At 49.5% G+C, this 24,181-nt stretch overlaps 1 protein-coding gene across 1 annotated transcript in view; it reads right to left on the reverse strand.

The window, feature by feature from the left end:
- NTN1 (netrin 1) overlaps positions 1 to 12,762 on the reverse strand; it is a 218,784-nt gene extending 206,022 nt beyond the window's left edge. The window contains exons 1-2 of the mRNA XM_032280299.1: positions 12,618 to 12,762; positions 11,081 to 12,161 (exon numbers count right to left, since the gene is read on the reverse strand). Of these exons, the coding sequence (XP_032136190.1) occupies positions 11,081 to 12,098 (1,018 nt within the window). The 5' untranslated portion in view covers positions 12,099 to 12,161; positions 12,618 to 12,762. The remainder of the gene's footprint in view (positions 1 to 11,080; positions 12,162 to 12,617) is intronic.
- Positions 12,763 to 24,181: the final 11,419 nt, after the last annotated feature.

A 24,181-nucleotide genomic window follows, 5' to 3' on the forward strand; every position in this document is an offset into this window, starting at 1 on the left:
GACAGAGCAAGACTCTGTCTCAAAAAAAAAGAAGTTTACTTAAGAATAACAAGGTCGGGTGTGGTGGCTCATACCTGTCATCCTAGCATTTTGGGAGGCCGAGGCAGGTGGATCATTTAAGGTTAGGAGTTCGAGACCAGCCTGGCCAACATGGTGAAACCCTGTCTCTACTAAAAATACAAAAATTAGCCGGATATGGTAGCCCACACCTGTAATCCCAGCTACTCAGGAGGCTGAGGCAGGAGAATCACTTGAACCCGGGAGGCAAGGTTGTAGTGAGCTGAGATTGCCACACTCCAGCCTGGGTGACAGAGCAAGACTCCATCAAAGCAAAACCAAAAACGGAATAGCAAGTCCTCATAGGGCTGTTATAAGGATTAAATGAGGTAATACTTATTAAGGGCTTAGAATAGCGCATGGTAATAATAAAGGCTATGGAAATGTGTGCTAATGAAATCCCAAGGTCTAGGATCAGAACCCTGCCTCTGGTTCTCCTGCCCGTACCCCTCTCTCTGAGCCCTCTTTCAAGGCAGAACACAGGGCTCCTCACACTCCCCACCCTACCCAATCTATCAAGGTGGTCTTGAGCTGAGCCCCCAGGACACCAAGGCATCAAAGGCACAGACAGCGTAAGTAACGTGCCTAAGTCCACACTCCCGATGGAACTAGAATTTAAACCCAGACAGTCTGAAGTCAAAGACGGGTTCTCTCACCATTGCCCCTAATACGTGTATCTTGGTATTTCACACATTTGTAAACAGAATGTTGTGCTCTCTGATCTTGACTTAAAACTTAAAAGTACTTTCTTTTCATATTTTTGTAGAGACAGGAGTTTCAGTATGCTTCCCAGTCTGAAGCTTCCCAGGCTCAAGCGATCCTCCCGCCTCAGCCTCCCAAAGTGCTGAGATTACTGGTGTGAACTACTGTGCCCGGCTGGAACTAAGTACTTTCTACAGATCAGAAAAATCAGAACTTGATTCTCAGTTACATGTGGCTCATTTCTTCTGCAGACATCTTCGATTAAAAAGACGAACAAAACAGTTCTCTACCCTGGTTCAAACAATAAACTGAGGTAAGAAATAGGACTGCTCAGCCCTGCTCTTCTCTAGCATTTCTGGGTACCAGGATAGCAAATCTGCCCAAAAACATGGTTAAGAAGAATTGATTTCTGTGGATTGGAGCAAGAAACGATTTCCTTCCCCGTGGCAGCTCAGAAGGCCAAGTACTTTCTCACCATGAATTATCTCCCCATTCTGAGCCATAGAGTGAGATGGGGATGGGTGTGGGAATAAAGAGTTGGCTGAGATTGACCTGCCCACCTCTGAGGTCTGGCTTCAAGAGAGGAAAATGAGTTGGCCAAAGGGCTGAGGACGGCGGGGGGGCGGGGGGGGCGTGTCCAACAGCTCTGCCCTGGGGCCACCCAACCCAAAGGTACTTTCATGTTTCAGATGCCAAATTCTGTATCTATAAACACAATGTGTTTTCTTTTTCATGCTGGGGTTGGAACTATTCTTATTAGGCACTTTCTGCACCAGACCAAACGTAAGCAGAGTGTTGAGGGCAGTGGTTTGTGACAGAGATGAGTCCTTGTCCCTCAATGCCACAGAGATATGGTTCCAAGTGGAAGGAACGACCTTCAGGTGAGAGAAGCCCCAGAAAGCCTCAGGCACCAGAGCCCTGACCCCGGTTGGGGCATAATTTCTTTTGAGTGTAGGGGCAGTGATAAGCTTTTGTTTCAAACTCCAAGGCAGTTCTGGAGGACCTGCCCGGAAACATCGGAGTGGACATTCCTGGGGAGACCACTCTTTTCAGGGAACATGGTCTCTCAAATTCTTGGCATGAGAGAAAACAAAAACCCTACAACAGAACAAATGCAGCAGGGAAACCTGATGTGGACTAAAATCCAATCCTTCCGTGGTACAGGAGCCAAATCCGAAACACGCTTCCTCCCAAGACCCTCGGCACTTCCTGTGCCCTGGACACTCGGCAAAGTGCCTCACTCTGGATACTCATCCGTGTATTCAGGATTAGTGCAAGTGGACACGTCTGCCCCTTATGTGCACAACCTCTTCGATGGGAACATATTTCACCTGCAGGGAGGGTATCTACTTTACACTTCTTTTCTTTTTCTTTTTTTTTTTTTTTGTTTGTTTTTGAGACAGCATTTCACCCAGGCTGGAGTGCAGTGACATGGTCTCAGCTCACTGCAACCTCGGCCTCCCAGGTTCAAGAGATTCTCCTGCCTCAACCTCCCAAGTAGTTACGATTATAGGTGTGCGCCACCATGCCAGGCTAATTTTGTTTTGTTTGTAGAGATGGGATTTCACCATGTTGGCCAGGCTGGTATCAAACCCCTGACCTCAAATGATCTACCTGCCTTGATCTCCCAAAGTGCTAGGATTACAGGTGTCAGCCACTGTGCCTGGCCTACATTACATTTCTTTACGTGCCCACACCAAACAGAGGCACCTGACAGTAAATATTCCAGAAATGTCCATGTATACAAGGTACTTCTCTGCCTGCAGGTTGGGGAAGGGGGAGGGGAAGGTCTTCAGAAGGGGACCAACAATGGCAAATAGTTTTCATCTCATGGGCTAATTCTGCCTAAGGAGTTATATTGCAGAGTCTAATAGTGTAAGGTCATTTCTGAACTTAGGAGGAAAGCACGCTGCAATTGATTGCCAATGTCCGCCCTGGTTTAGAATGAGGGAGTGGTGGTGCATTTGTTAGGTACTTACCACAGCCACTCTGAGCAGAAACCAACAAAATCAGAAGCCCTGACAATGGCAATCAAGCAGGTAGGAAGTGGCCTCACTTTGGGGCTTCAAATATGGAATGTAGCACAGCATACATACAGGTCCTCAGGAAACTCAACATCTAACTCATTTCCTTATATAGGACTCAGTTATTTAAAGCCAGCCCTTTAAAGGTCCCTGTAGTCCTACAGATTGTCTTACTTAAGTGTGGAGTCTCTGGAATGTGTGAAAATTGGACACGACAACCAATAATCTCTCTTATCTGCAGGCAGAAAAAGACCCGGGAAAAATCTAGAAAATCTAGCAATAGCACCAGCCAGGAGGGAGCATGGATGGGCCCCCTACTAAAATATGACCACGTGCACAGAGAGCTGAGACCTCACACAGGCCAGTCCTAAATTCTCCAGGAAGACAGACTTCCAGCATCTTCCTCACCAAGGCACTAGCTGAGTTGGGAAGTGAACTGGAGTGTTACTTTCTGCTTTCAAAGTTCTCACCCAATGGGGCGAGGTGGCTCACACCTGTAATCTCAGCATTTTGGGAGGCCAAGGTGGGTGGATCACCTGAGGTCAGGAGTTCAAGACCAGCCTGGCCAAAATGGTGAAACCCTGTCTCTACAAAAAATACAAAAAGTTAGCAGGGCATGATGGCAAATGCCTGTAATTCCAGCTACTCGGGAGGCCAAGGCAGGACAATTGCTTGAACCCAGGAGGCAGAGGTTGCAGTGAGCCAAGATCGCGCCATTGCACTCCACCCGGGGCAACAAGAGCAAAATTTCATCTCAGAAAATAAAAGAGGCTGGGCATGGTGGCTCACACCTGTAATCCCAGCACTTTGGGAGGTCGAGGCCAGTAGATCGCGAGGTCAGGAGATCAAGACCATCCTGATCAACATGGTGAAATCCTGTCTCTACTAAAATACAAAATATTAGCCAGGCGTGGTGGCGCACGCCTGTAGTCCCAGCTACTTGAGAGGCTGAGGCAGAGGAATTGCTTGAACCCAGAAGACAGCGGTTGCAGTGAGCCAAGATCACACTACTGCACTCTAACCTGGCGACAGAGTGAGACTCTATCTCAAAAAAACAAAAAAGTTCTCACCCAACAAATTTACTTGAACCCTTTAACATGGAGGTCTCCTATGCTTACAGAACTATCTTTCTTCCACTGAAGTATGAACTCATTCCACCCTAACTGCTGTTAGTACACTCATTCCAATGGTGGCAGAAGGTCCAGGGACTGTTGGGGGTAGCCCTGACACAGGCAAGGGCAGGGCACAGGTTTCCATTGCTTGGCAGAACCCCTGAACCACAGGCACACCTGTCCCCTCAGGGGTATCTTCCTTTGTGCTGTGAGTGCCAGCAGCTGCCTCTGATAGAACTGTCCTCTGTGGAGGAGGCTTTGGGCAGGAACTGCATTCAGCAGCAGGAGAAAAAGAAAAGGGTCTGACAGGAAACATTCTACATCTCATCAATCACACGGCCACAGTCCCTTCTCTCCATCAGAGGGTGGAACTGGTACAACATAATGTATTTGAGGCTGAATACACACCCAGCAAAAGTCTCCCAGGAGCTGGGGTTGAAGAGAGAGCCATATCTCTATAGATAAGGACTGACAATTGGAATGGGTCTCTGCCATTTGACATGGGGGAAAATTCACATAAATTATGTAGCTTTTTTTTTTTAGACATAGTCTCACTCTATCACCAGGCTAGAATGCGGTGGTGCAATCTCGGCTCACCGAAACCTCCAACTCCCTGGTTCAAGTGATTCTCCCACCTCAGCCTCCCGAGTAGCTGGGATTACAGGCAAGTGCCAACACGCCCAGCTAATTTTTGTATTTTCAGTAGAGACAGGGTTTCATCATGTTGGCCAAGACGGTCTCAATCTCCTGACCTCGTGATCTGCCTGCCTCAGCCTCCCAAAGCGCTGGGATTAAAGGTGTAAGCCACCATGCCCAGCCAATTATGCAACTTTTAAAAGGAAAATTAAAATATATTTCTTAGTTTACAACAGAGATACATTTTTGGAGTAAGGAGACAGGAGTGCATCACTGAACTCACCGAGTTGTGCTACTCAGGTCAAACCTCATGAGAGCAGATAGCTTTGAGGTGAACGTCCGTGTCTAGGGCACTGGCCCAGGCAGCTCACTTCTTTCAAGCACTATTCAGAACAACTGTCCCTCGGAGTCGGCTATAATAGGACACGGCTTTTATGCGATCAGTCTTCCAAACAAACGCTCCGGATACCCCCTGCTCTCTCTGTATGCAACGGTGTCACAGACTAAGCCAAGATGTGCCCTGCGGACTTGTCCACACTTAGTCCCATTTGTGTAAAAACTGCCCTTTGGTGGCCAGGACATGTGTTTTTGAAAAGCTTCCGTTTCTGGTGGCAATCTGATTAATTGAAACAAAGCACACACCAACCACCTAGGACAATGCCGGGCACTCAGTAGGAGTTTGTGGTCTGTCTTCAGGATGCAGCCCCACAACCACCTTGGACGGACATTCTAAATTCCGCAGTTCCCAGGCCACCCAGACCAACACCATGGCTTCTAAGCCTGCAGAGACCACAAGGGCTTCCAGACGACAGGCAAAATGCTGTGGGCCGCTCTACAAGTATTAGGCTTAAGTCCTGAGCATTTCAAAAGCCCTCCGAGACCTCCCGTCTCCCTATAATGAAAGGCACTGCAGAAACCCAAGGTATGATTAACACTTCTGAAAGGATGAAAAAAAAAAAACACTGGCTCACAAAATATCCGTATTTGTGCATCCACAGATAAGGCTGTTTTATAATCCAGTTCCCTAGAGAGCCATTTATTTTGGTAAAGCCAGTGTGCATTGCAGACACTGTAGAAGCCATCAAGATAACACAAGTAACAATCCAGTGGACTTTTGAAGTGTAAACATAAAAGTCTATTAAGAATACAATGTTGGTTTAATCCCAAGACAAAAAATTTACTTAATGAAAAGCACAACTCATCTCAAGAAGGAAATATCGATACCAGCTGTGAGCAGAAAATGAGGGGATTCCTTCCAGGGAACATCTGAATTTCAACCCACTGCTTTTCCAATATTTACTCTGGACATAAAGTCTCAAATACTTTTCCGAGGATCTCATTTTTCTACAGGAGGAGGAGGTCAGAGAGAAGTCTGGGCAGGGCTCATAGAGTGAGGCAGAGCCTGGAAACACGCAGACCCACCCCAGAAGGCTTCCCCTGACAAACCTGCCTCCCTTCTCTGGGTGGAGCAGGGAGCGGCCTCCTGGTCTTGAGGTTCCTGATCAACAGATGCTAATGAGGACCCCAGCAGAGAACCTCACATCAGCTGCCATGGAGCCAGTAGAGATGAATGACAGCCTTGTGCTGCTGACTCATGTAAACTGTACCTAGCAGCACCACACCAGTGACCGGCCGGGTCATACCATCCCCCATCCACCTCCTCTCTTCGGCAACAATACTTTCAGCCACTTCTTGGATTTTTTCAATACGTTCTGGTGAAGCAAAGGGATGGTGAATACAAGGGTGAAAAGAGAAGGCCTTCTTAAAAAAGGAGTTCTGACTACCCCCAGCTCGGCTTCGCCACCTTTGAGGGAGCTCACAGGCCCTGATATCAAGAAAAACTTGGCCAGTAGCAACACCGGTGGATATGCCAAGAACCCACAGGAAGTATTTAAACCCCCTTAATTCATAGGCCTAACTTCCAGCTCCCAGCAGGCCTGATGGCTAAGATAAAAGAAAACTTCTTATATACAACTTCATGTTAAGTATATATGAATATAATATAATAAATAAAATATAATGTGAAATATATAATGCAACACAACTAGGGAACCACTCCCAGTTCTAGCAAGAAGTAATAGGTTGTTCCAGCTTTCCACCTACACATGGATGTATCACTGCCATTCATTCATTCATTCATTCATCCTTTCTTCCATCCACCCATCCATTCGTCCTATGGAAAGGCAGCACAGTGGATGCAACAGAACAAAGCACAAACATCAGGCTGGAGTCTCAGCTCCACCACCTAGTAGCCATGTGACTTTGGGTAAACCATCTAATGTTTCTAGGCCATGGTTTCCCCATCTCTAAAAGAAATACAATCATCGTCCCTATTATTAGCATAATCAGTGATTAAATGACTAAATGAACATGAGTGCTTGGCAAAGAGTAAGTCCTCAAGGGTTAATCATCATAATGACAATAATTGTAATAATTACTATGACTATTTTTGTTTTTTGAGACAGAGTCTCACTCTTGTTGCCCAGGCTGGAGTACGGTGAGGTGATCTTGGCTCAAGCAAACCTCCGCCTCCCAGGTTCAAGGGATTCTCCTGCCTCAGCCTCCTGAGTACCTGGGATTACAGGCATGCGTCACCACGCCTGGCCAATGTTTGTATTTTTAGTAGAGACGGGGTTTCTCCATTTTGGTCAGGTCTTGAACTCTCGACCTCAGGTGACCCACCCACCCCAGCCTCCCAAAGTTCTGGGATTTCAGGCGTGAGCCACCACGCCCAGCCTACTATAACTATTAAAAACATTCACTCATCTATAGCTATGTGCCAGGCTCCGGACTAAGCAGCAAATAATTTTAGCCTTCTGATTTTGCAAGAGTCTTCAGTGGGGCATTGGATTTCTCACAGCAACACCTCCAATATAACCTCTATCTCTTGCCAGGGATGAATGAGGGTGGACCCAAGCACCTGAGCTATTGACAGCATGAGGACATCCCCTCCATCCCCAACCCAAAGCCATGTTCAAAGAATTACGAGCATTATATTGCAGGTATCTATGACCATAGGAGGCCGACCCAGCACATCTTCTTGTGTTCATCTTGCAGAGACATCTTCCGTGTGGGTTTTGGGTTACAGCTGGGCAATGCAAAGCCACAGAGTGAGTCGCAAAACAAGTTTTCATAAGCTCAACCTGTCACAAGCCAAGTGGGGGCTCATGCTGACAACTCCACAGTAAGATTAAACAGCATGCTTCATCAGGCACTAAATACTAACACAGTTCCTACGTCAGGCGGACAATGATTAAAACTAATGTCAATAATTTATGAAACACAATATGGTCTTCAGATGCTCTTTTGAAAAAAGGGAAGGAGGGGGAAGGGCCTAGCAACCCAGGTGGTTTAAAACTGTTCATGCATTTTGCCTTGAATGTACACACACCCCCACCATGCATGGGTGCCTCTTTACACAATGAATGTAAATGCACATGTGTATAAAAGCATGTGAATACTGCTGATACATATGGGCGAAAAGTATTTAGTTTTTCCACTGAGAGCTGTCAAGGCTGTAACGTTATACATACTCTTGCCTATCATATTGTTTTGAGGGTTGTTTCCCCCTTCCCCCGGAAGAAATCCAAAAATTGTATTTAAAATATAATTGGGCTTTACAAAAGTTCATATTTTATTCCATAGAGAGCTTGACCTTGAAACAACACTGAAAAGAAAACTGGACCGAAGAAAACATATGGGATATGTGTATTCCTTAGTAATCTACGAGTACGGTGGCCCTATGTCGAAGGACTGCTAGTCAAATGACAATAGTGACAAATCTGTAAATTTTAGGGTTTCTTTGGGGGGTGCACAGGGTTAACCTAGGGAAGGATACCATTTTAATTTATTACAAATCATGTCTCATTATTTTATAAAAGCAAAAACCAAAACACAGTAATAGGCTCAGTGTTATTAAAACTGATTATAGGAATTAAAAATATATACTTCTTTACTTTTCCGTAGTTGTAAATACTCTGGGTAGCTTGACTTTATGTGTCAACAGTGTGAAATTCACAAGAAGAGATTATGCTGGGAGGAAAATCTGAGTCTCTGATAGTACAAAGTTACTTTTGAAGGATTTATTAATGCTTTTTCCTAGCACAGTGCCCTTTAGTATCTGAGAACACCTGTCAAATACTAATTCATTCACATGTCTCCACTACAGGGCCTTTTCATAAAAAGCTCGACCTTTAATTGTAAATCACCCCTAAATTGTCCCTGCTGTCTTTCTCTTTTACAGAATGATGGAAAAATCACTAAGACTTCAATTAAGACTTTATGGGAACTTCAATCTGATGTTCCCAGCTATATCTACAAGGTATCAGAACGTCTATTCAAAAAGGAAACTATAAATAACTTTAACATAGTTGAATTGGCTTTGCTTTTATGAGATGACTGAATAATTGGCAAGATTTAAAGATACTTTAACTACTGGGAATTAAAATAACTTCAGTAAAACCCAGAAAAATATTGTTAGCCAATCATTTGTCATGTAGATTATGTACTTATTAAGCCTAATTAAACTTTTTGAACAAAAAAGGTTACTAATTACATTAGTTACTATGTTGATTGCTCAATTTAGCCAATAAAAAAAAAAAGGTCAATCCAATTTGTGTGCCTAGTTAGTGCTTTGGTCAAAAGACAAAATCCTAAACTATAGAGATTATTTCAAGGGTATGACCATCGTTACAACAAACGCAGGTTACGTGTCCACATCCAAAGTGACAGCAAGACCTGGGGGGTGGGTGGTGAACCTGAACAATACCAACGCTAAGACAAATCTTCAAGCCAGTGAAATTTCACCACCACATCAAGTTTATTCGCTTAAATGTACTCACTTTCATTTGTCCAATTAGACCCTGCTGGTGATAACACAGAGTTATCTTTCATATGCACATACAAACTAAAACTGATAGCAAAACCCTGGGAATCCCTTTAAATGTCAATAAAGGGCTTTTACGCACAAAAGGAAGAAAAGAAAAGAGGAAGGAGGGGGAAGAGAAGAGATGGGAAAAACCAACATTTCTGAGGGAATTGAGCAGATCAAAGGAATTTTATTCTAGAAGACCACTAAGTCGAGTGTAACTACTCTCTCTCTCCCTGTGTGTCTCTCTGCGAAATCTTGAAAAGTGTCTTCAGACTTGGAAACTAGTTCTGACCCTCAAAAGGGGACAAACAATCAGGTCTGCAAGAGTGGGACACGAGTGTGAAAATGGAGGCCTTGCTGTGCAACCGCAGGCGGGGAGGCCGGGCGTCTTCAGACCAGGACGCCTGACTGGGCCTCTGCAGTCACCCGGCCCTCCAAGACATGTTTTCCATTCCCTTGCTCCAAAGTCTGCATCCGCAGTCATGAGGCACAAACTATTCGACAACAACATGACACAATTAATCAGAACCAGGCCTCAAAACGTGTGTTTGTGGGGACCAGCAAACTGCAATGTGCCTCAAAGGGCAAAGCAATTGAAGAGACTCACACTGGCTGTTGGAGGTGGGGAGAGAGGGAGAAAAAATGTGTACGTTCACAAAAGATGCACACCAAATGCTACATTTACAGACTGAATAATCTTCACTGAAATAAATGTGGGATTTGGAACTTTACTTCCCATACTGAAAAGTAAGGTGTAGTCTTCCTACCTACCCTCCCCCCACACTGCTTTTTCTTCTTTTTTTTTTTTCTGGGGAGAAACTGATTCCTGAGAGCTTCTGCAGCAGCAAAGTCGTGCAATTCACAAGGAGGTCTGCTTTTTTAGCCTCATTTCTGACCCAGCCGTATTCACCCGGTTTTGTCAGATTTCTCTTTCAGGAAATGAAACCCTATTTAAAAAGCGAGAAGCTGGACCCTTAGTTAATTCAAAACTGTTTAATTTCACCAAAGCCTGAAGCTAACAACAACAACAAAATCGGGTATACTTTTTTAGACGGGAATTGAATTCGTTTAAAATAATTACTGAACGCTCCTTTGTAATCGGTAGATAGTAATTAATTGAAATCACATCACTCTTCTTTTGCTAACAAAAACACGCTGCTCAAAAGAGAAAAAAAAATTGTTTCAAATCATAACAAGGCAAATGGAAGGCAGGAGTGATATTCGCCGGGTACTGAACTGACCCCAAACCGCAAGCAGTTCTTTGCCATTTCCCAAGGGATTTGTAGGTGTGGAGCTGGTGCTTCCTGGGAACTGGGCCGGGGTCCCCAACCGCGAGTCCAGCTGCAGCCGTGGGAAAGGGGTGGGTGGGTGGAGGTGAATCCCAGCGTCTAGCTCAACGAGGTGGTAAGGAAAGGAATGTTTGCGTTTGGATTCAGGGTTAGGGAGACCTGTCTGCAAATGCTCTGCCAACCCCCTCCCGGCAACATTTCTCCTGCTGTTTCATGGCTTGGCAGAGGGCACTGGGCGCAAAATCCGGCGTCCACAACGAGCGCCACGCGAGCGAGGGGACCTGCTCTCAGCCCTCTCGGGTCCCGGGCATCCGTGAACGCACCTCCCACCGTTCCCACGACCCGCGCTACTGCAAGCCCCCGCCGGTTCCGACGCCGCACCCCACTCACCCACGCACTCGTTGGCCTCGCGGGCCGTGGCGCGCTGCCAGGGCCGGTCGTAGTGGAAGGGCTTGCAGCGGTCGCACTCCGGGCCGGCCGTGTTGTGCCTGCAGTCGCACACCAGGCTGTCGTCGCGGTCGCGCACGCAGCGGGCCGCGTGGCCGTTGCACTTGCACCGGCCGCCCACCTGCAGGTCGGACACCGCGTAGAAGTACGAGTCGCGCGCCAGCTCCGAGTCGTCCTCATTCTCGTCGCCGAACGTGTGCAAGCGGCTGAAGGCCACGCGGATGTCGGTGGCCGTGACCCAGTCCTGCAGCACAGGCGAGTTGTCGAAGTCATGCGCCGAGGGCCGCCCGTCCAGCGTGCTGAAGGCGATGAGGCCGCCTGAGAGCGGGCGCATGTCGGTATGCGAGTCGGTGCACACGGCCTCCTGCTCGTTCTGCTTGGTGATGGGCGCGCGGTGCGGCCGGTTGTACATCTTGCGGCACTGCGTGGAATAGAACTGGAAGGGCACCCACGTGCGCCCGTAGTCCATGGACTTGTAGATGGCCATGGACTCGGGCCGCGGCGAGCAGAACTGCAGGCTCACGTAGGTCACTTCGAACTTCTTGCCGAGGGACAGCGTGAGCGTGACGTTGTGCGGGAACTGCAGGTAGTTCTCGGACTGCCAGCACGTCAGGTTGTGCGGGTTGTTGAGGTCGGTGAGGAAGGCGGGCGGGTGCGCCTTCTTCGGGTCCGACGCGTTGCAGAGGTGGCACGAGCGCAGCCGCTCCTCGCCGCGCTCGCTCACCACGCAGTAGCGCGCCGGGGGCCGGCCGCAGGTGCTGGACACGCGCACGTCCTTGCCGAAGGCCGCATTGACAAAGTCCGGGATGCAGCGGCGCGGGTGGCCGTTCTCGTCCGAGCAGGGGTCGGGCTGCGCCGCCTGGCCTGCGAACATGCTGAGCCCGGGCCCGCCGCGCACCGCGCCCACCAGGCACGCCACCGCCGCCAGCGCCGCCAGCGCCTCCCACACTGCGCGCATCATGCTGCGTCCAGCCTGCCCCGGCCCCGCCACGCCGAGGATCGGTCCGCCTGCCACAGAAGGCGCCTGCGGAGAGAAGGGAGCTGCGCTCAGCCAGCCCGCCCCGCGCCCTTCAGCTCTCGGCGGGGTGGCGAGCGGGGACGCGGGCGAACGCCCAGCTTCCTGGGCACCAACCCCGCAGCCGCCCGCCCGCCTCTCTGCCCCAAAGTCCCGAGGGCGGCGAGTCCGGGGCTCTCCAAGCCCGCACCGCTCGCGCCCCTTCTTCCCCCGCAGGCGGCGAGCCGGGGCGGCGGGAGAACGCTCCGCTTCCCCGCCACCGTCGCCTCCATGCCCCCGAGGGGCATGCCCAAGCCGGTCTGCCCGTCCGCGGCCAGCCCACCTCGCACCCCAAGTTTCGGGCGCAGGAGAGCTGGGGGACCCCGACCCCACAACGGCCCGCTCCCCTTCCTCCCGCAGCCCGGGGTCCCACTCAGTTGCCCCCGATTGCGTTCCCCGCCGGAAAGTCCGCGCTTGGGACTTTACCTCTGGAAGGGGCAAAAGAGAAAGAAAAGTTTGCCTGGCCCCGCCGGGGAGCCCGCGCGCCGGTCGCCGGAGAGCCTCTCGCTGGCTGCTAGCAGTCGCGTCCCGCCTCAGCGCGGGCTTGCCAGCTCCATGCCCAGCGCGGCCGCCGCTGCCCCGGCCCCGGCCCCGCCGCCGCCGCCGCCGCCGCCTCTCTCGCCCGAGTGACGACGCGGCCGCCCGGCTCCCGCCGCTCCCGCCGCGCTCGGAGTGCTGCCCTGCCCGCGCCCGGGGCGCACACACTCACGCTGGCCGGCGCGCACTCACACACACGCGCGCTCGCCCCCGAAGGCTCCGCCGCCGCCGCCGCCACTCGCGCTGGGAGTGAGGGGCGGAGGGGAGCGCGGGGGCGGGGGGCGGGGCCGCCGGGCGGGGCGCCGGCCAATAACGTCCGCGAGCTACCGCCAGCTCCGAGCAAAGTTTTCACCCCGGGAAAGAAGAAAGTTAAAGGGAACCGGCCCGGGACGCCCGAGAGGGAGAGCACGGGCGGGTGGGAACCCGGGAGCCCGAGAAAGAGCAGCAGAGACAAAGAGAAAGCTAGAGAGCGCCCGGGGAAACCCCGGAGAGGGGGCTGGGCCGGGCCGGGCCGGGCGCGCACCCCGTGGGGGGAGGAGGGGCCGCAGGGGACTGTCAGCCTCGCCCGGACCCCGCGCCGCCCGGAGAGCCCCGCGCCCGAGGGAGCGCGCGGGCGGGAGGAGGGGGCCACTTTCTCCCTCCCAGTCCCAGCCAAACACATCTGTGTTTGTTTTCTTTGCTGCGCAGAGGTCGGGCCTTCCTCTACCCCAGCCCGATGGCCCTGGTGCCACCGCGCACAGGGCCGTGCCCCTGCGGGCACGCAGCCCGAGAGCTTGAGGAAGAGGAGGAGGATGTGACCTCTGCCTGCTCTCCATTCTTGCCCGAAGCCCCTGGGGTCCAATGAGGAGGGGCTGCTCGCCCGCACCCCTACGGATGTCACCGTGCTTGAGCCTGTCTGTCGGGAACGCTGCTTCTTTCTGGTCAGGGGAGCTGCAGTGGGCAGGAGGTTGAAAGGGTAGGAAGACGGCAGCACTTGGACGCTGGCCACCGCCCCTCCAAGACGGGCCTGCCTCGCGTCAGGCATGGGGACAGCCCAGCCCTCCCCAGATCCCCTGAGGCAGGCGTTTTGGTACTTCCTCGACTGCATTTTTAAGGGTGCAACGCTCTGTACTATTTCATGGGACCACCACTACAGCTTTGATGTTGTATTAACTCTATTTTGCAGATGAGAAAACTGAGGGTTCCGGGAGCTAAAGAAACTCGCTCAAGATCAATCCCCAAGTAAACATCAAACCCAGGAAGAGAAGCCTGGGCTCTTTCCACTCAGGGCACTTGTCAATTAGATAACCCTACCAAATGATGGTGTCATGGGGCATCTGCGGGGCCACCCGGCCTCTCTTTGCCTCATTCTCCATCAAAAAAGACTAAGGACAGTGACCATTCTTTGGCCATCTTGCAACAGCAGCCAGAGAGCTCTGGGAAAGGAAATACACTGGGTCACGACTTTGGAACCAAATCTCAGCTGGTTTATTTGTTACTTGCAGATGTGTGGTCCAGTAATAGACCCAGATGAAAAGCCCCAGGTCCTGGTTCTGGCCCAAGGGCTGCCTTGCTGCCTTAGCTCCATTAAGTGCCTCATTTTGTCTTATTGGCATTTTCATAAGCCCTGAGAATCTAAAAAGAGGCCTCTGGGCTCGTCTGGCCCAGCTCGGTCTCCTTGGAAGAAGGCCTTTCCCAGTCTCCTGGACAGACGGCCACCCAAGCCAGTTCTTCCCGGGATGGGAGCTCACCATACCCCAAGAAAATCAATCCATTCCATTGCAGAACAGCCTTGATTCATCTTCTCACCCCCGGATAGCACTGTAGCTTTGTCTTCTTGTGCCGTTTACCACACTCTGCACTGTTTATTTATGCCTTGCCTCGCCTTGGGGCAGAAAGGATTTTAGGTGACTTACAGAGGTACATAAAATATGACAAAATCACATAAACTAAAAGTGAGGTCAAAGGAAATAAATGAAATGGTTAACATGGTGGCCTGTGAAATCGCAATGGTATACCGAAAGGCAGCGTAGCTCTTAGGAGGAAATGCTTTGCAGCTGGGGTACCTGGGTTCAAATTCTGCCTCTGCTGTGTGACGATGGCAAGTCTGTACCTTAGCTTCCTCCATCTGTACAAGGGAGATAATACTATGTACCCCACTGGGCTGTAAGCATCACGTGAGCTGACACACTTGAATTTTTTTTTTGAGACAGAGTTTCACTCTTTTTGCCCAGGCTGGAATGCAATGTCATAATCTCAGCTCACTGCAACCTTTGTCTCCCTGGTTCAAGTGATTCTTCTGCCTCAGTCTCCCGAGTAGCGGGGATTACAGGTATGTGCCACCACACCCGACTAATTTTTTTGTATTTTTTAGTAGAGACAGGGTGTCTACCTGTTGATCAGGCTGGTCTTGAACCCCCAACCTCAGTTGACCCACCCGCCTCAGCCTCCCAAAGTGCTGGGATTACAGGCATGACCCACCGCGCCCAACTTACACCCTTGAATATTATAGCTGATGAGATATATACATACATATTGCAGTTCAGTAACACATATCAATATGCTTTCTTATACATGCAAATGTAAATAGGCGTAAAGCCAGACACGAGGTACATGCATATAGAAATGTTAGCTGTTAGTATGAGATTGTTCAATCTATACAGAAATTTCAAATCATTTAAAGAACACAACTTCCGGGAAAGATGTTTATGACATTATAAAATGAAAAAAGCAAATTAAAAACATACACAGTATAATCTCATTTTTATTTTTTTAAAAGTATGCATAAAAAGACAACACAGTTAATAGTGGTTATCTCAGAACAGTGAATCAATTACAGGTGATTTTTTAAGAATCTTTGCATGTATGGTGTCAATTTTGCACAGTAAAATATGAAGTAAGAGAACAAAGAAAAACCAAGAAAGGAGACAAAATCGAGATGAGACTACAGGTACAATGCACCCTGGAATGCCCTCGTCCCCTCCGCTGGGTGGGCCACAGATTTGTCCCTAAGCTTTCCTGCAGCTAAAATGTAAAGGAGACCATGTTCATTACACAATTCCCAGGGTCCATGAGATAAAAACAGACCTACTGCTCAAACAAATTACAACTATTCTTGGTACTAAAATCAGATAGGAATTTCTCCTGGGTGGGGTTGGCTCAGAAAGGGAACACAGTGTGGGGTAATGAGCAAACGTCCCTCCAGTCACAACAGTGAGCTCTGTAGGACAATGTCTGTGATTCCCTGAAAGTATACCAAAACCCAAGTCAGGAAAAGACATTCCATCAAGGAGAGAGGGAAAAGAAGCAAATTGGGGTGCTCAGCTAGCCACACACTGGCCTGGGGTACATTTTGGAGCATCTACAAGAGTGGATGGTGAGGTGCTTTCCAAGCCTTCCTCCTGAATTTTGCTTCAGTCCACAGAGCGTGTGTGTGTGTGTGTGTGTGTGTGTGATGGAGTCTGGCTCTGTTGCATAGGCTGGAGTGTAGTGCTGCGATCTCAGCTCACTGCAACCTCCGCCTCCCAGGTTCAAGCAATTCTCCTGCCTCGGCCTCCTAAGTAGCTGGGATTGTAGGCACTCACCACCACACCTGGTTAATATTTTTGTATTTTTAGTAGAGAAGGGGTTTTACCATGTGGGCCAGACTGGTCTCCAACTCCTGACCTTAGGTGACTCACCCGCCTCAGCCTCCCAAAGTGCTAGGATTACAGGAGTGAGCCACCGCTCCCGGCCTGTGTCTGCAGAGCTTCTGATGGCCCTTGCATGGCAGGAAGTTTGAAGTGGCCCTCGCTGGAGGGCGGCTTTTCTATGTTGTCAGCTGAGCTTAGGCCGGGGGTCTTCAGGAGAGGATAAGCAGGGACATCTTCCAGTGTTATTGTGGTCACTTAGGTCTAAGCTTATCGTCATTTAGTAGTTCCTGGTGGGCAGGACTGTCTCACTCACCTTGTATCCAGGAGGTCTGGAACCTTCTGTAATACAGTGGAACTCCTCTACGTCCATTCAAAACTCCCCTCTGTTAGGTCTGCAGGTGGCCGAAACCCAACCCTACACAGCAGCCCAGATCGAGGCTCTGTGCCTCTTCAGATTTTTGAAACTTGTCCTCTATCATCCCTCAGTTGTATCTCTTCTGGGCAAAATATTCCCAGTTATCTTAATGATTTCCCATAGGACACTGTTTTCTGACCACTCTGCAGCCTCTCCCATCCACTCTAATTCATCAGTGTCCTTCCCTAATGCAGCCTGCCTTTAAGGGGAGAAATGAAAAAAACAGATGTCCAAGTGTTGTGAGAGCTTCTCAAAGTGGCAGTGATAAATACACACCCTCGAAGGCATGTCAGGCTCCGAGCAGCGGGATCCACGGAGCAAACTGGAGTTCAAAATGCAACAGTGCGGATCTCGGGTGAGAAAGCAAATCCCCAGGTGTTTCTGCAAGGAATGCGTTGGGAGGAGGGAACACCATTCCTGGCACACAGTCTTACCCGCGAAGCCAGATGGATCACCCTTGGAGGGGGAGAATGCGGCAGTTTCAAGAAAACTTTGAAGTAGCCAGAGCAGGAGGGGGAAAACCGGGAAACCAGGGTGCTGTAGAAACCAATGGGTAAGACTGCTGCAAGAAAGGAGGGGTGCTGAGCAAGGCTGAGTCACGGGCCTTAAAGGTCAAGATAAGATCTGAAACAAGTCCTTTGGATCAAACTACAAGGAAGTCATTGGTGACCTTGACGAGTGGTTGCAGGGAGTGGTAGGGACAGAAGCCAGGCTGCCTGGGGTTGTAGAGTGAACGGGAGGTGAGAAAGTGGAGATAGCAGGTGTAGACAACTTTCCAGAAGTGTGAATATAACTGGCAGGAAAGATACAGGGCCACAGCAGGAAGGTGACGGAGGATTGAGGGAAGGTTGGGATTTTTTATTGTTGTTTGTAAGATAAGGCTATTTGAACATGCCTAAATGTTGATAGGAACTGGAACCAGCAGGAGGAGAGAGGTGGAAGACAGATAAAACCAGGCTTGTAAAATTGGTGGTCAGGTGGTGGCCAAGTGTCTCTTATTTCAATGAAATAGGAAGTGACACCATCTGCTGAGGGTGGGGGAGGAGCTGGAGCACTGGAGGTCTGAGGTCATTACAGAGAAAAGGATCATGATTGCTGGGCAGAATTAAAGATAGTCACCATTGAAGTTGGTGACTATCTATGAGAAAGAATGGCAGCCAGCAAGGCCATGGGACACACGTGCCCCCTCCCCCAGCAGCGTCCAGCAAAAGAGACAGTTGGATTAATCTAAAGTTGAGGGTGTTTTCCAGGAGGTGGGACAGAAGGAAAGGGGAGTGTGTGGCTGATGTGATGGACCAGGGTCACAATGCTAAAGAGAGAAGGAAAGCAGGACAGGATGGAGGAGGAAACGGGCCAGGGGGATAGAGCTGTGCCTTTCAATATAACAGCCAGTCGCCACCTGTAGCTCCTTGAATTTCAACCCAAATTAATTACAATGAGTAACACGGAGAGCTTAGTTGCCTAGTTGCCCGTAATTTGGATAGCGCTAATGAAGAAATTCCCTCATCACAGAAAATTCTGTTGAATCGAGCTGATCTAACGGATTCGGGAAAAGAGAAGACATGAGGTGGGGGATAGCTGAGGAGACTGGTCCGAAACTGGAGGATTCCAGAGGTAGAACAGCTCTGGGGGAATGCCATGGCCTTCCGAGGACAATAAGTGGGGTTTTCTGCTGTGAGGCAGAGGGGAGGGTGCTGGATGGGCTGTCCACCTGGGCTCTAAAGACCTTTGGAACCAGCATCACAGTTTGGGGCGGAGATGAAGACTGACCAGTGCTGGTGTCTTCAAAGAAAGAAAAGAGTGAAATCGACTAGGAGGTCATTCTAAGGATGAGATGTAGAAGGTGGGACAGCCACGTGGTTCTGGCCTTAAAGGAACAGGAGTTTTGTGGGTTGGTTGGTTTGTTTTGTTTTTGTTTTTGAGATGGAGTTTCACTCTTGTCTCCCAGGTTGGAGTGCAATGGCACTATCTCAGCTCACTGCAACCTCCACCTCCCAGGTTCAAGCAATTCTCCTGCCTCAGCCTCCCCAGTAGCTCGGATTACAGGTGCACGCCACCATGCCTGGCTAATTTTTGTTGTTGTTTTTCTGTATTTTTAGTAGTGATGGGGTTTCACTGTGATGGCCAGGCTGGTCTCAAACTCTTGACTTCAGGTGATTCGCCCACCTCAGCCTCCCAAAGTGCTGGGATTACAGGCACGAGCCACCACTCCCAGCCAGGTGTTTCATTTTGTTGTTGTTTTAATGAAGAGGGAAGGAGCATTGGGAATGGAGCTGGACAACAGCGCCCCCCTCCTGGGCGTCAGGGATGCGTGGTTTGGAAGAAGGACAGCCCGCCTGAAGAGGGCTGCAGGGCAACCGGGATGAGCATGAGGGTGGGAGGAGCAATTGGTGTATAGGGTGGGGGTACAGGGGAGAGTGCACTCCAGGGACGGGGGCACCAGATGGCACAGGCTAATGTTTGTGAAGAAGGAGGACCGGAAGAGAGCAAGGGCTTAGGAGAAAAGCGGTGTGACCAAGGGTTTTCCTTTTTATTTTTTTATTTTATTTATCATTATTATTATTATTTGAGACAGAGTCACTCTGTTGCCCGGGCTGGGGTGCAGTGGCGAGATCTCTGCTCGCTGCAACCTCTGCCTCCTGGGTTCAAGCGATTCTCCTGCCTCAGCCTCCCAAGTAGCTGGTATTAGCCAGGCCCCACACCTGGCTAATTTTTGTATTTTTAGTAGAGATTGGGTTTCACAATATTGGCCAGGCTGGTCTTGAACTCCTGACCTCAAGTGATCCACCCACCTCAGCTTACCAAAGTGCTAGGATTACAGATGTGAGCCACTGCACCCAGCCATGTTTTCCTTTTTATTTATTTATTTATTTGAGATGGAGTCTTGCTCTGTCACCAGGCTAGAGAGCAGTAATGTGATCTTGGCTCACTGCAACCTGTGTCTCCAGGGTTCAAGTGATTCTCCTGCCTCGGTCTCCCAAGTAACTAGGATTACAGGTGTGTGCCACCACACCCAGCTAATTTTTTAATTTTTAGTAGAGACAGGATTTCACCATATTGGCCAGGATTGTCTTGACCTCTTGACCTTGTGACCTGCCCACCTCAGCCTCCCAGAGTGCTGGGATTACAGGCATAAGCCATTGTGCCCAGCGGGGTTTTCCTTTTAAAGTCAAGCATTATGTGTAATGCTTACTGTGTGCCAAGCATCTACTAAGCACTTTGGTAATCCTTAGTTCACGATCTTCATAAAAACCTTGTAAGATAGGTATATTTTATTGTGTCCATTTTACTGGAGGAGGAAACAGAGAAGTAATTTGCCGAAGATCCCATCACTGGTAGGTAGAGAAGCAGGGTGTGAACTAAAATAATCTAGGTCCAGAGTTTGGATCTCTTAGTCAGAACCTGTAGGTGAGATGGGCTTGACTGTGTCTCCATCATCTCTGAGAGGAAGGATGGGCTTCTGGCCTACCAACAGCATGAGCTGTGGCCTAGGTGGACTGTGCTGCCCTACAGGTTCTGACTAAGAGATTTTTTGAGACAGAGTCTTGCTCTGTCGCCCAGGCTGGAGAGCAGTGACACAATCTCGGCTTACTGCAACCTCTGCCTCCCAGGTTCAAGCGATTCTTCTGCCTCAGCCTCCCCTGTATCTGGGACTACAGGTGTGTGCCACCACACCTGGCTAATTTTTGTATTTTTAGTAGCGACAGGGTTTTACCATATTGGCCATGCTGCTCTCAAACTCCTGACCTCATGATCCACCTGCCTCAGCCTCCCAAAGTGCTGGGATTACAGATGTGAGCCATCGAGCCTGGCCCTGGATTGTGCTGCTGCTGCCTGTTTCTTCTTCTTCTTCTTCCTCCTCCTCCTCCTCTTCTTCTTTCTTCTTCTTCCTCTTTTTTTTTTTTTTTTTTTCTTGAGACAGAATCTCACTTTGTCGCCCAGGCTGGAGTGCATTGGTATGATCTTGACTCACTGCAACCTCTGCTACCAGGGTTCAAGCAATTCTCCTGCCTCAGCCTCCCGAGTAGCTGGGACTGCAGGCACCTGCCACTGCACCTGCCTAATTTTTGGAGTTTTAGTAGAGACGGGCTTTCACCATCTTGGCCAGGCTGGTCTTGAACTCCTAACCGTGTGACCCACCTGCCTCAGCCCCCCAAAGTGCTGGTATTACAGGCGTGAGCCACTGCACCCAGCCAGACTGTGCTTCTTAACACCTCTGGTCCAGTTAAGAGGACAGACCCAGATGACTCAGTTCCCAGTATTCTCAATACAGCCTGGGGATTGTGGCATCCAGAGGTGACAGGGAGCATCTGGCCTCTCCAGGAAGGTGAGCAGTGGCCTGGAGTCATAGTGTTTCCTTCCCAAACTGAATGACTTAGACAAGCCTTGGTTCCAGTGCACCACTTCCTAATGGTGTGACTTTGGGCAAGTTCCTTTGCTCATCTGAGCATCCGTTTTTTCATGTTGAAACGGTGTTGCTGCGCTCACCTTTATAGGCTTATTCGATGATTTTAAAAGATGGACCTGAAAGGAAAGACCCTGGCAGAGAGTAGATAGATGTTTCAGGTTTTGAGGTGTTTTGTTTTGTTTTGTTTTTTGTTTTTTTCATATCTATAATTCTCAAGTCTGTCTACCAGATCTCTTTCCCTAGAAGAACTAGGGACATTCTTTCATTTCAAGGCATCTAGAGCCAAGCTCACCTGATAGGCTGCATGGAGGATGACTCAAGGAATTCCAGGTCCCTGGACAGGATTTCAGGAGATGTGACTGTCCTGGAAAAGGTTTTAGAACAAGGGGAGCAGGCCTATCTAGTGGGAAGGGTTCCTGGAGATACCATTTCCCCAATATTGTTTATCTGTATCTTTAGTTCAGGCCTCCCCTTTTGCAGGCATCTTGGCTGAGGACTCAGGAGCTGGGTGTAGAAGCCCATACAAACCCCAAATCCTCCAAATCCTTTAATCTACCAGCGCTCTTTGAAGGGGTGACAATGCCTGTGGATAGGGGGAACCAGCAGATGTAATTTATTTTCATTTGCAAAAAGCTTTTGACAAGGTCCCACCCCAAACGCTATTAAAATAAAGAAAATGGGTCACCATGGGGGGAGGCTTTGTCATGGATGGAAGGCTGGCCTTGAGGAAGGAACAAAGGGTCCAAATAAAAGGAGGTTGTTCTGGGTGGAGAAAATAGTGGGGGGCCTCTGACCCAGATTTGGGGCTCAGCTCATTCACCATTTACACAGAATCTGAAGGAGGGAATGCCCTCAGTGAAACCTCAAGGTTTAGAGATGACACTGGACTGATGGCAAGGGCAAGAGGATGAATGGGAGAATCTCAAGACCTTGTGTAAATGGGCCAGGGGACAGTTAAGCAGGTGATGGATCTGGGGAGACATCATTTAAAACACTCTTAGAGAATGAAAGGTTATCAGTGAAGATGATAGAAAAATGGATTACTTTAGGACTCAAATACAAACTGTTTCCTTGAGAGTGTTTCTCTGGAGAGATGGTATTGGCATTTGGCATAGGAAGATTCTTCCCTGGGCAGAACAGTCCTGGCTGCCACCCACGGGCCATTTAGCGTTCCTGACCCCTGTCCACTAAATGCCAGCAGGTTCCACCTGCCCCTGACACACACAGTGCACACACCACACATCAGTCATTATGACAACCGAAAAATGGCTCCTTGAATATATACATTCCTCTTTAAAGAGCCATCCCACCCCCATTCTGACTTACTTGAAATTGAGCTCAATGTGCTATTAAGAAAAGTAAAAGAAAATAAAAAGCAAACTACATTCTCGGGAAGGGAATTGGAAATAAAACAGGATGTGTTTAGGATCTTCTGAGAAGTTCTGGTTATCCCATCTCAAAATCCTCGTGGTGGCTGAGCCGGCCCTGACAATAGCACCTCCACTGTGGTGCAGCAGGAGCACAAACAAAGCAGAGGAGGCAACAGGAGGTACCAGGAGGGGGGTGGATTTTGAGCAGGTACTTGGGGAGGAGCTCCCTAAGAAGGATCCCCTAGAGCAGAATGAATGAAGTGAGGAAGGGAGCTCTGGGGACAAATGTCATTTGTGGGAAGGGTGCATTCAGGCTGAGGGGATAGCATATGTCAAGGTCCCAAGACAGAGCTCGTTTTTTTTGTTTTGTTTTGTTTGTTTTTGAAATGGAGTCTTGCTCTGTGGCCCAGGATGGAGAGCCGTGGTGCGATCTCGGCTCACTGCAACCTGTGCTCCCAGGTTCAAGACATTTTCCTGCCTCAGCCTCCCAAGTAGCTGGGACTACGAGCATCTGCCACCACCCGCAGCTAATTCTTGTATTTTTAATATAGCTCGGATTTCACCATGTTGGCCAGGCTGGTCTCGAACTCCTGACTTCAGGTGATCCACCTGCTTCAGCTTCCCAAAGTGCTGGGGTTACAGGCGTGAGCCACCGCACCTGGCCCAGAGCTCGTTTAAGGAACGAGATAGGGAGTGGTAGGGATGAGCTCAGAGGGGAGGCTGGGAGCTAGGCCAAGCAGGGCCTTGCAGGCTTTGATGGGGAATTTGAGCTTATTAAGAGCCATCTTGGATACGTTTAAGGCCCAGGTTCCTTCTTTTCCACTTAGCTCTGATCTTCATAGCATCTGAGGGAGGAACTGTGTCTTTTCCCTCTGAATTCCCAGCGTTTAACAGATTGCCTGGCACAAAATAGGAGCACACTACAAATTAATCAGCTAAAGGCCACAGAATTACAGACAATTAAAGGTGATGACCAGCTTTGTGCAGTATGCTAAAAAATGCTCCCCTCAAAAGATATCCATATCTTAATCCTTGGAAACAGTGAATGTGGGCATAAAAGGGTCTTTGCTGATGTGATTAAGGGTCTTGAGATAGGGAAATTCGTGGCTTATCCGGATGGACCCCAAATGCAATCACAGGTGTCCTTACAAGAAACAGGCAGAGGGAAATCTGACAAGAAATCTGAGAAGCCGTATGAGATGGAGGCAGAGATTGGAGTGATGCAGCCACAAGCCAAGGGATACTGGCAGCCTTGAGAAGCTGAAAGGCAAGGAAAGGATCCTCCCTTACAGCAGGGGTCCCCAACCCCTGGACCATGAACCAGTACCAGTCTGTGGCCTCACACAGCTGGAGGTGAGCAGCTCTCAGCTCTTGGGCAAGAAAGCTTCATCTGTATTTACAACCCTTCCCCAAATCTCACATCACCGCCTGAGCTCCGCCTCCTGTCAGATCAGCAGCTGCGTTAGATTCTCCTAGGAGCAAGAGCGCTATTGGGAATTACACGTGAGAGGGATCTGGGTTGCCCGCTCCTTATGAGACTCTAAGGCCTGATGATCTGTCACTGTCTCCCATCACTCCCAGGTAGGACTGTCTACTTGCAGGAAAACAAGCTGAAGCCTCACACTGATTCTACATGATGGTGAGTTGTA

The sequence above is a fragment of the Sapajus apella genome, unplaced genomic scaffold (genome assembly GCF_009761245.1).
Source record: "Sapajus apella isolate SASKATOON/1434 unplaced genomic scaffold, GSC_monkey_1.0 scaffold12, whole genome shotgun sequence".
NCBI lineage: Eukaryota > Metazoa > Chordata > Mammalia > Primates > Cebidae > Sapajus > Sapajus apella.